Source organism: Odocoileus virginianus, chromosome 23 (assembly GCF_023699985.2).
Source record: "Odocoileus virginianus isolate 20LAN1187 ecotype Illinois chromosome 23, Ovbor_1.2, whole genome shotgun sequence".
Classification (NCBI taxonomy): domain Eukaryota; kingdom Metazoa; phylum Chordata; class Mammalia; order Artiodactyla; family Cervidae; genus Odocoileus; species Odocoileus virginianus.
In genome coordinates, this window is record NC_069696.1 from 39,997,784 (window position 1) to 40,010,574 (window position 12,791).

The 12,791-nt window shown below is 37.9% G+C and overlaps 1 protein-coding gene across 16 annotated transcripts in view; it reads left to right on the plus strand.

The window, feature by feature from the left end:
• RBFOX2 (RNA binding fox-1 homolog 2) overlaps window positions 1–12,791 on the plus strand; it is a 278,293-nt gene that overhangs the window by 68,668 nt on the left and 196,834 nt on the right. For all 16 annotated transcript variants that reach the window (XM_070453973.1, XM_070453974.1, XM_020883935.2 and 13 more), the window contains exon 2: window positions 12,605–12,655. In XM_070453973.1, coding sequence (XP_070310074.1) covers window positions 12,605–12,655 — 51 coding nt within the window. The remainder of the gene's footprint in view (window positions 1–12,604; window positions 12,656–12,791) is intronic.

Here is a 12,791-nt window from a genome sequence, read left to right on the forward strand (position 1 = left end):
TTTAATTTTTACAGAATCCTTCAAAGTGTTAGCTGCTCAGGCATGTCCGACTCTTTGCAACCCCATGGACTGTACCCCACCAGGCTTCTCTGTCCATGGTATTCTTCAGGCAAGAATACTAGAGTGGGTTGCCGTTCCTTTCTCCAGGGGATCTTCCCCTCCCCGGGGATCAAACCCAGATCTCCTGCATTGCAGGCAGATTCTTCACTGTCTGAGACACCATCCGTGAACCTATTGGTTCAAATAAAAGGGCCTATTTTTTGATGGTTTTGAGTGAAAATAATATGTATTCATTGTTGAAAAATTAGAAAATACAGATAGGGAAAAGAAAAAATATATATACCACTCTGTTAACCCACCTCAGCACCAAGACATATGATCACTAAACATTTTGGGATACATCCTTCTAGACTTAAGAGGAAAAAAAGTTATGTATATGTGCTGTAAATGCCTGAATATGAGGAAACCCCAAGTATAAGGCTTTAAATTGCTTTTCCATTGAAAAGATCAGCCTACCAAAATATATAAATTTTTAGGGATGTTGATAAAATAGGCAAATGTCTTTAAAATATTGATTTTATTTATGCATGCATGCAATTCAAAGTAATATATAATGTTATATAATAATATTTCATAATTACAATAATACAGTCATAATAACTATAATGTATAGCAATGTTATAATTTTATTTTCTATGAGTTTTGGAAGAAAATTTATACACATCAGTTATACATACTCTACTCTACCATATCATAGAACCACCTTGAGTTTTCAGATAGTTTTCTAGGGTGTATATGGAGATACAGCACTGTTTTGAATCTATGTCTGTTGTAGTCATTGTTGATTTTTTTTTTCAAGCTACAAGTACCCATCCAAATAACATTATTTCCGTATTGTATACTGTATTGCTTTGCAAAAATTGTTTTTGAGATGAGATTCATGTAACATGTAAATTAACCTTTTAAAAGTGAACGGTTTGGTTTTCTTTAGTACATTCACATGTGGTGCAGCCACCACCCCTTCTAGTTCCAAACATTTTTATCACCCCCAAAGCAACCCCACACCTGTTAAGCAGTCACTTTCCCCTTCCTTCCAGTCTGAAAACCACCAGTCTGCTTTCTGCCTCTAGAAATTTGCTTATTCTTGATATTTCATATAAATTGAATTGCATAATACATGACCTTTTGTGTCTGGCTTATTTCATATACCATCATATTTTCAAGGTTCATTCATGTTATAGCATATTACAGCACTTTATTCCTTTTTATAGCCAAATAATATTCCTTTGTATGTATATACAATAATTTATTTGTTCACTGATGGGCATTTATGTTATTTCCACCTTTCAGCTCTTGCATAGGGTATACAAGTGCTGGCAAGAGTACTTGTTTTTAATTCTTTGGGGAATATACCGAAGAGTGGAATTGCTGGGCCATGTGGTAGTTCTATGTTTAACTTTTTGAGGAACTGCCAAACAATTTTCTGTAGCAGCTGCACCACTTTATATTTCTACCAGCAGTGTACAAGGGTTTGTCAATTTATTTTTAATGAGGAACACAATATGATGGGGAAGGTAAAAAGAAAATATGTGTGGCCTTCGAGTTTATTAGAGCTTTGTATCTCAGATTTTGCCTGATGGACTTATTAAATATTTAGCATCATTTCAGTACCAAGAATGAGATTTAGCTCAAGGAAATGTATCTGATCTATTTTAAGTGGTGAACAGACTGAGAAGTGAAGATCAGAGAAGTGAAAGAAGGGAAATTTAAATAGATTCTCAAATTCCTTGAGGGAAAGGCCCCATTCATCTTTGTGTCCTCTGCATTTAATAAAATACTTGGCATGTCACAGGCTGTATTAGGAGGTCCTCAAGACTACACCAGCTCCAGTGATTTGCTAGGATTTACAGAATTCAGTGTCTAGACATACTCATGGCCATGATTTATAGCAGTAAGAGGATACAAAGCAAAATCACCAAGGGAAGAAGTGCGTGGTGGTGAAGTGCAGTCACATGGGGTGTGCTTCTCTGCTTCACCCAGTGGTGGCAATGTTGTCTACTGGGGAAGCTCATTAGAGCCTCAGTGGGGAAATTTTTCTTTCTGGGGCATGGCTGTGAAGGGTTGTACACTTTGGCAGCTTCTGCCTAGCATGTGCTCGGATTCTCGACTCCCAGAAGGAAAGCAGTGTTCAGCATCAACCGTATGGTTTGCACAGTTTAGGCACAGTGAGCCACTCTTAACTGGTTCTGGGAATAGAACCCTCCTGAAATCTAAGTTCCCAGGCACCACTCAAGGCCAACCCTTTCTAAGTATAGCAGCCAGAACTGCTTTGTTCATTCTTCTCCAGGATGTAGATGTTTAGTTCTTTAAAAAGTGTTGCTAGGTTCTGTGAAGAAAAATAAATGTTACAGTAGGGAATCAGCAGGGACTGGAGTATCAGACCAACCTGGATTTGCATTATCATAAACAAATTACTTCATTTTCTAAGCCTGTTTTCTTACTGTTGAGAGATATATTATAGAGTTTTAGTGAGAATATAGAGTGATAATGTATATAAAATATAAAACATAATGTCTGTCCTGTGAGAAATCAGGACATTACCATTTTGTTTCAGTTCATCTGTATCAGTCTGGGTCCAATCAGGACAAAGAGACTATAAGTAATTTAAACAAGGAATTTAACGTAAAGAATTATTTACTGTAACAGCAGATTGAAGTAATAAGGGATTGGCTTGTAAGGTGTAGAATGAACTCTAAGGAATAACAGATGTAACAGATATACTGTAATAATGTGATAGATGATAATATATCATTCACATAAAATTAATTTTAATATTAAGTTAATATTTAAATTAATATTATAAAAATTATAATAGCAACCAGCCCTAGGGCTGAGATAAAGCTCCCCCAGAATGAACTGGCTCTTTAAAAAAATGGGATATTTGGGGTGGAAGTGGTGAATGTAACAAAGAGGTATTGGCTGTCAGTTTTCTTGTTGGGGAGGTGGGATGAATTACTCTATGTTTTTTGTTTTATTATGAGTTTTCCTGGTGGCTCAGACGGTAAGGAATCCTCCTGCAGTACAGGAGACCTGGGTTTGATCCCTGGGTTGGGAAGATGTCCTGGAGAAGGACATGGCAACACACCCCAGTAGTCTTGCCTGGAGAATCACCATAGGCAGAGGAGTCTGGCGGCTACAGTCCATGGGGCTGCAAAGAGTCAGACGTGACTGAGTGACTAAGCACAGCATATAGTAGTGTGAAAGTTTAGTTTGCCAGTTACCCATTGCACTTTCTGTTGGGACTGTGTTGTCAGATACTACCAGGTTCATATCCCTTATAAGTCCTCTTATCTTTGGGTACCTTGAGCCTTGTATGGTTTGGACACAGAATAATGATCTATGGTTGTTAAGCAGTCTCTCTTCCTAACTCAAAAGTACTTGTTGCTAGGGTTGGTTTTTGTACGTAATAACATGTGGAACTTTGCTGCCTCTTCAGTTCCTGTGGTGTTCCCTTCCGTGTCTCCATTCAAAAATAGGCTTACTACTTCAAGTGACTTGGGCTGCAAAACAAAGGTACTGAAATACCCTGTGAAACTTGATTTGCTTTTCTTCCCTAGCTGATATGGTCTAAGTCAATTTTTCCCTCCATTGTTAAATGTATGTAAGGTAATATGAAATTAATTTTCAACTGAGAGTAAGTCAGTCAACGAAAAACTTAGTACCATTGATCAGGCTTGTTTGTCAGAGGACGGCTTCATTCTTACTTTCCTTTGCTTCATTTTCCTTTCCTCTTCCCAAATTGCCTGATGGCAAGAACTTATTTTGTTCCAGTCTCAGTGTTTTTCTTCCTCTTCCATTTTGTGAAGCGGGTTTGATTTTGTTAGATCCAAAAGAAAGACAGTAAGGTGGGTTAAAATTTTTTTTTTCCTAATTGCTTAATGTAGCTTTCTTGTAAATTTTTCAGTTTTGTGCTCCTGTTCCTAGACAACCTTCATCACTGATGGAAGCCAGTAAAAAATATACTCTTGTGATAAATCTCTGGCTGCTGAACACATGGCCTGTTAAGTGGGTGAAACCAGAGGAGGCTGGCAGAGTTTCGTCTTCCTTAGACTCCTCAGAGCTTTATAGATCGTTGCTTAGGATTTATAGCTAGTATGTTATATCACTACTGTATTTCTGTCCTGAAAGCAGGACTTTTTTGATCTTCAGTGTTACTAAGTCCTCTTAGTGCCCTCTTTAAAAAACATGCTTAAGTAAGCTGATCTGTTCTCCTAGGCTCAGTATTCTCGGTGATTTTAATTTGGAACGCACAAATATATTATTGGCTCTTTGTATGTGTTTAATCGTTTAGAAATGATGTTGATGATTTTCAGAATGCATTTAGAGGAGTGGTTTTAAAATCCACTGTGTCTTTTCAGCATTCTTCAGTCCTTGACAGTGTGGAGATCCTGTCCTCTGATACAAGATTAGAGGCTATTACCCACTTACCGCCCACCCCCCACTTCAGTACACACGTTTCCAAAAGATCTTATGGAGTCCTGTAGTTCTTTTTATAGATGTTGGTTGTGTTATCAATCACATTATCTTGTTATTATTATGACTTAGAGCTCTTCAAGGGCAGGGGTACCAGCACCGTACTTGTCATAAAGCAGTTGTTAAATACACTTTTACTGAATAAATGAAGGATGCTTCTGCTTAAGTGGATTCTTCAAACATAGATGCAGTGGGAGCTTCTAAGCAGCCAGTGAAGAATATAAAAATCGGGTAATATTTTTCTTCACTTCTTTCAGTGTCCGTTGTACATTCACGATCCATCACAATTACTCTATTTGTCAGTTACATATATTAATTAATCAGAAGCTTCTAAACAGGTTTAATTGTTGACCTGTAGTAAAATTCTTATGGTTGGTATTTTATTTCTTACATATTCTTTTTTGTTTTTTGTTTTTTTTTGAGCAGCTTCTATGTCTTGGCAGTCATTTTCTAAGTCTTCCAGTCTTACTAGGTCAATGACTCTTGCTTATGGCAATACAGCTGCTAAAGCCTTTCCTTTTTGGAGTTTAAACACATCTGATTTCTGTCCCATCTGTTCCATGTAATTTCATCTCCTCTTTAAATTTGTTATTAATGTATAACTCAATCACTTTGCCATGCACCTGAAACTAACACAACACTGTTACAACTGTACTCCAATTGTAAAAATAATACATTTCAGCAACTATTTTTACTCTGATTAAAAAACTCAGATCTGCACGTTTTTAGACAATTATATCAGTCTCTCCCAGGACCAGTACTGGTTTGTACAGGTTGTCATGAGGTAATAGAGTACTAGGTATACAGTTAAAAGACCTGAATCTGAGGGCAGCTTGACCACTATCATTAGCTGTTTGGCCTTCAGCAAACCACTTAATCATTCTGAAATTCAGTTTTGTCATCTGTAAAATGAGGGTTATGAAACCCATTTTCTGCATTGTGAGGACTAAATAAGATTATATGAAGGTGTTTTTGCACAAAATACCTGTTTGTATAAACCATTATGAAACACTGGTAATAGTGACTGTTTTGGTTCTTAATACATGAATTTTACATTTTGTATATTCAAATAATTCCCATAGTGAATGCCCTGTCAACCTTCCACAAATCTTACTCTTCTCCCTAGAGGGAACCACTGTTAGAACTTTGTTGTATATCCTTCTAGATCTTCTCTGTGCAGTTATTTATGATTTTATATTCGTGTAGAAATACCTCTTTTGTATTGTGATTTAAAGGAATAGCACACTGATTTGTTTCACTGTCATTCCCTTCTCCAGGGGATCTTCCTGACCCAGGGACTGAGTCCCGGTCTCCTGCATTGCAGGCAGATTCTTCACCATCTGAGCTATCAGGGAAGTTGATAGAAATACCTCTTTTGTACTGTGATTTAAAGGAATAGCACACCGACTGTTTTGCTGTCATTCAGTATGACTTGAGATAGTTTGTTGAGATTTTTTACCTTTTAAAAAGCTTGCAGAGTTCAACAGAGGATGTTGAAACAATACAATGGTTGATAATATTATTTCCTTATAATTGAGGTTCTTTTTAGTTTTTCAGTATTGCAAACAGCACTGAATTTAAAAAACCTTTGCAGTTGCATTGTTAAAGTCTATAGGAAATGGGGTTGTAGTAAATGTACAGACTCCAGAACAAGCGAGGCTCTTGGGGATTTTGGAACGATCCCTGTTCTTTTTGTTATGGTCCAACATGCTTCTTTGAGCACAAGTTCAGGTGATTCTTTATAGAGTAGATAAAGAAATCAGAGATATGAAATTACAAAAAGGTATGAGTATTTAATATTTTAATAATTATTGTAAAGTTGCTTTCCAAAAGAGTAGTCCTAATATGCTTGTATTCGTACTGTTAGATGTGAAGATGTCTATTGACTCTTCTTGCCAGTTTGTCATGTTTTTATTTTTGCCAGTGTATGGGTGGAAGGTGATACCTCAGCTCTGAAAGAATGTTTACAGGCAGCGTGGTTAGTGAGTTTAACTGGGAACAATTTAAGTCTGTTAACAGGAAAGCAAGAGGGATAAATAAATTGTGACATAGTCATAAGGTAGAAAACTAAGCAGTGGTCAAAATTAGTGAAATGTAGTGACATGCATAAGTGGAGATAAATCTCAGAATATTGAGAAAAGAAGGAAATTGCTATGCAATAGGATTCATTTCTATAAAATTCAAAAACATGCAAAGTTCATGCATTTTGAAGGGACAGGTATATATACCGTAAAATTAAAAAGGAAAGCAAACCTGTGTCGTTAAGTAGGCCACCTTCAGTGAGGCAGGACCTTTCTGAGGGCTGGAGAGTTCTGAGGGTGAGAGGTGGAGAAGAAAGGAGAGCCATTTTGCCACGCAGGTGAAGGAGGAAGTCCATTTCCTCTGGCACACCTCTGTGCACCTGTTACTACATCTGTCTTTGCTATTAAGGGTTTTGACAGTGCTTGCTTGTAGGAGGACTATTTTGTTTTGTTTTGTTTTGTTTCCCTTATAAAAAGTATTGTGCATTGTTGAACTCAAAGAGTATGTACATGGGATAGTCTCTCTGGGAGTGATGAATCTTTGTTAATGGTGCTTTTGGGGTTTTTGATGACGTTCTTAATCCTCTAATTCCTTTCTCAGTCTTGAAATTTATTGTAAAGAAATAATATGGCATTATTATTATTGTAAAGGAATAACATGGCATGATTAGAAAAGATAATTTGATAAAATGGGACAAACAGTGGCTTTGGAATCCAGCAGACCTGGGTTGAAAGTTTGACTTTCCCACCTATTATCTGTGTTTTATTATCTTCTTCTCTTTGCCACTTTCTTTTCCCTCTCTCCTCATCATCCTAAAACCGTGCCTGATTGATTGCTCAGTATCATCATCTTTATCATCAGCATTGTTAAAATCTGGAGGGAATGGTGTTGAAGTAAGTGTCTGGACTCCAGAATGAACCCGGCTCTTAGGGATTCTGGAAGGAGCCCTGTTCTTTTTCTGGTCTAGGCTGCAGGTGGGCCTCCCAGCTGACTAGGTGCTAAAGAACTTGCCTGCCGACGCAAGAGATGTGGGTTTGACTCCTGGGTTGAAAAGATCTCCTGGAGGAGGAAATGGCAACCCACTCCAGTATTCTTGCCTGGAGAATCCCCATGGACAGAGGATCCTAATCATGGGGTCACAAAGGAGTTGGACATGACTGAGCAACTCAGTAAAACAACAAAGCTACAGGTGTCTCCCCTGTAAAAATTAGTGTGAGAATAGCCAGCCAACATTGCCTATTATTATTATTTTTAAATAACAAGTTTATTAACCTATAATTCACAGACCATAAATCGCACCCTTTCAAAGTGTTTTTAGTGGTGTTTAGTGTTTTGGGGTTTTCAGCAAAATCAGAGTTGTGAATCCATCATCACTAATTCCAGAACATTTTCATCACCAAAAGTAAAACACAGTACCCATTAACAGTCACTCCCTTTGGTCCCTAGACTACTAATCTTCCTTCTTTCTCTATGGATTTGCCCATTCTGAATATCTCCTATAAGTGAAATTATAGTTTGTAGCTTTTGTCTCTGATTTTTTTCACTTAGCATGATGATTTTAACGTTCATCTTTGTTTTATCAATACTTCATTCATTTTTTATTGCTAAATAATACTCAGTTATACATGTCCACACTTTTCTCTCCATTCATCAGTTGAACATTTGGATTATTTCTGCTTTTTGGCTATTATGAAATAACTCTGCTATGTACATTTGTGTACGAGGCTTTCTATGGATGTATGTTTTCCGTTTTCTTGGTTACACATGGTGTGGAATTTCTGGATCACATGGTCACTTTTTTTTCTTTTTTAATATTTTGAGGGATTTCCAAACTGTTTCCAAAGAGCCTGCACCATTCTGCATTCCCAACAGCAATGTGTGAGATTCCAGTTTCTCCATATCATTGAAAATACTTGTTATTGTCTGACTGACTGTAGCCATCCTAGTGGGTGTGTTATCTCATTATGGTTTTGATGTGCATTTTCCTAATGACCAACAGTGTTGAGTATCTTTTCATGTGCTTATTGGACTTTTGTATATCCTCTTTGGAGAACTTCCTGTTCACAACTTTTGCCCATTTAAAAATTTGGATTATTTGTCTAAAAGTTCTTTTATGTTCTGAATACAAGTCCCTTGTTGGACAAAGGATTTGCAAATATTTTCTCCCATTCTGTTGTCTAACTTGATGGTATCTTTTCCTCCCCAGCTGTATTGAGACATAATTGGCATTAACATTGTGTAAGTTTAATGTGTACAACTTGTTGGTTTGATACACTTGTATATTGCAAAATGATTAATACCATAGCTGTAACTAACACCTGCATCATGTCGCATAATTATCTTTGTGTGTGTCTGTGTGGTGAGAACATTTACAGCCTATTCTCTTAGCAAAGTTCAAGTATATCATACAGTCTTGTTAACTGTAATCGCTGTGTGTGTATTAGATCCCCAGAAATGATGGTGTCCTTTGAAGTACTGAAGTTTTAAGTTTTGATGAAGTTCATTTAATCTGTTTTTCCTTTGTCACTTGTGTTTTTTTTTTCCATTTATTTTCATTAGTTGGAGGCTAATTACTTTACAATATTGTAGTGGTTTTTGCCATACATTGACATGAATCAGCCATGGATTTACATGTATTCCCTATCCCGACCCCCCTGCCCACCTCCCTCTTGTCACTTGTGTTTTTGTAGTTATATCGAAGAAACCATTACTTAATCAAAGGTCATGAATATTTCCTTTGTTTTCTTCTAAGTGTTGTGTGATTTTAGGTCTATGATCTGTCTTGAGTTAATTTTGTATATGGTGTAAGACAGAGTTCCAGCTTTATTCTTCAACACGAGATATCCAGGTGTTCCAGCGCCATTTGTTGAAAAGGCTCTTCTTTCTTATTTTTCTTGGCACATTTTTAAAAACTCAGTTGATCATAACTGCAAGGGTTTATTTTTGGGCTCTTAGTTGTACCTCATTGGTCTGTCTGTCCTTAAAAGTATTACACTGTCTTGATTACTATAACTTTGTAATGTGAACCTTTCAACTATGTTCTTCCTCATGATTTGGCACCTATCACTTGTTTTTTTTTTTTTTTTTTTTGGCACCTATCATTTTTAAAGGCAATTATCTTTCGTGTACTCTCTTTGGGAAGACAATTTATAAATGTCCAAAATAGAGACTTAGGAATAAAAAAAGAGAACTTTAATTGTCTGTGAGTCAGTGATTGTCTGTGAATGCTTAATTTATTCAGTCACTCAGTCCTGTCCGACTCTTTGTGATCCCCGTGGACTACAGCACTGCAGGGTTCCCTGTCCTTCACCATCTCCTGGAGCTTGCTCAAACTCAATGTCCATCGAGTCAGTGATGCCATCCAACCATCTTGTCTTCTGTCGTCCTCTTCTGCCTTCAGTCTTCCCCAGCATCAGGGTCTTTTCTAATGAGTTAGCTCTTCGCATCAGGTGGCCAAAGTATTGGAGTTTCAGCTTCAGCATCAGTCCTTGTAATGAATATTCAGGATTGATTTCCTTTAGGATTGACTGGTTTGATCTCCTTGAAGTCCAGTTCAGTTCAGTCACTCAGTTGTGCCCAGCTCTTTGTGACCCCATGGACTGCAGCACGCCAGGCTTCCCTGTCCATCACCAACTCCCAGAGCTTGTTCAGTCAGACTCATGTCCATTGAGTTGGTGATGCCATCAAGAGTCTTCTCTAGCACCACAGCTCAAAAGCATCAGTTCTTCAGCGTTTAGCTTTCTTTATGGTCCAACTCTCACATTCATACATGGCTACTGTAAAAACCATAGCTTTTGACTATACGAACCTTTGTGGGCTAAGTAATGTCTCTGCTTTTTAATACACTGTCCAGATTTGTCATAGCTTTTTTTCCAAGGAGGAAGCGTCTTTTAATTTTGTGGCTGCAGTCACCATCTGCAGTGATTTTGGAGCCCAAAAACATAAAGTCTGTCACTGTTTCCCCCTCCGTTTGCCATGAAGTGATGAGATTGGATGCCATGATGTTTGTTTTTTGGATGTTGAGTTTTAAGCCAGCTTTTTCATTCTCCTCTTTCACCTTCATCAAAAAAAGTTCTGCTTCTCTTTCTGCCATAAGGGTGGTGTCATCTGCATATCTGAGGCTACTGATATTTCTCCCAGCAGTCTTGATTCCAGCTTGTGCTTCATCCAGCCCTGCATTTAACATGATGTACTCTGCATATAAGTTAAATTAGCAGAGTAACAATATACAGTCTTGACATACTCCTTTCCCAGTTTTGAACCAGTTTGTTGTTCTATGTCTGGTTCTAACTGTTGCTTCCTGACCTGCATACACATTTCTCCGGAGGCAGGTCAGGTGGTCTGGTATTCCGATCTCTTAGAAGAATTTTTCACAGTTTGTTGTGGTCCACACAGTGAGAGCCTTTAGCATACTTAGTGAAGTAGAAGTAGATGTTTTTCTGGAATTTTCTTGCTTTTTCTATGCTCTAACGGATGCCTAATAATTTCTCATTATTGAACCTATTTATTTATTTATACATTCTTTTGAATGTCTAGCATGTGTTAGACACTGTGCTTGACTGTGGGGAAATCATGATTAACAAGATATGGGGGTCTATGCAGGGAGCTTAAGTTGACACCTTGCTTTCATATTTTTGAAAGAAGTGTGGACTTTTGATGATCAAAGATGTAGATAAAATCAAAGCAGATGTACCGTTAGATGGAAGGTTCACTCTCTTGTCATAAAAGAAGGTCCTATCAATGAAAATTCTTCTTAACTTACCTTCTGCTAGTAGGAGTGGAAATACAAATGAATTGAAGAAGAGGATGAATATCTTTCAGGTAGCTGTATTGAGCACCTTGAAAAAACTACAAAAACACTATTTTCTTATTTACATCTTTATGTGCATGTGTGTCTCCTTCCATTTTAAAGTTCCCCTGGAGGCAAGGGTCTTGTTTTATTCATCTTTCTTACTCTGTCAGTCATCTAAACAGTTCTTTCAAAATATTAGATACTCAGTGTATGATTGAATGAGTCAAGTAAGCCACTAGTGAGTGCTCATATTGTATGACCTTATACTAAATTAGGGTTTGCATAGCTTCTATTGGTTACCATTCTAGCCCTCAAGGATGGTTAATGTGAGGATCAGACACTCAGTATGACGTGTGTGTGTGCGTGCTAAGTCACTTCAGTTGTGTACAACTCTGCGCGATCCCATGGACTATAGTCTACCAGGCTCCTGTGTCCATGGAATTCTCCAGGCAAGAATACTGGAGTGGGTTGCCATGCCCTCCTCTAGGGGTTCTTCCTGACCGAGGGACCAAACCCATGTTTCTTACGTCTCCTGCATTGGCAGGCAGGTTCTTTACCACTGGCGCCACCTGGGAAGACCTACTCAGTATGATACACCTTTACAAAAAGATGAATTAAATTATAAATAATATGGAAAGTAAATTGTGCAAATAACCTAATAAATTTAACACATATACATATTAGAAGTCACTTGAGTCCATAGGATGTAGGATGTTAGAGGAAGTCTGGAACAGGGGCAAAACTGAAGGAAAGGAGATTGATAGAGGGAAGGGACAAAACCTGTCCAGGTCAAGAGGCAGTTCTCAGTAGGGGTGATGCTGTCCCCTTCCCAACGAGGGTACTTTTGGAAATGTGTGAAGGTTTTTCGTTGTCCAGTGTTTGGGAGTGCTACTGGCTTTTAGAGTTCAGGGGCCAGACGTGCTGGAGTCCCATAGTGTGAAGTTAGGAGTTGATCTGCCCCAAATCCCTGGAGTGCCCTGTTGGAGAGGCACTTAGAAGCAAACATTTAGCTGGACGAGGAGGAACACAGTGCTTTATGGATAGTGCTCCTCAGCAAATACTGTTTTTTATTTGTTTTTTATTTTTTTGCTATCCTGCATGCTGAACTCAGAGATGTATATAGGTAGAGTGGAGTAGACTGATTTGGAACACCTTAGGAACTACTGCAGGAATTTATGTCTGATCATTTTGGATGATTCTGATGATTCTTAACACTGTCTTTTGTCTTATGGTTTTCTTTTCTTTTCTTTGTCTCAGAACGAGCCTCTGACCCCAGGTTATCATGGATTCCCAGCACGGGACAGCCAGGTTGGTATAAGTTGTTTATAACTCAGATGTGGTGTGTGTGTGTTTTATCTAAGAATGCTACGTGATAGCATTTCCTGGAATTATTTATTTTGGAGAGTGATTTGGTTAGTTTCAGCAATGAATTTACATTATAAAA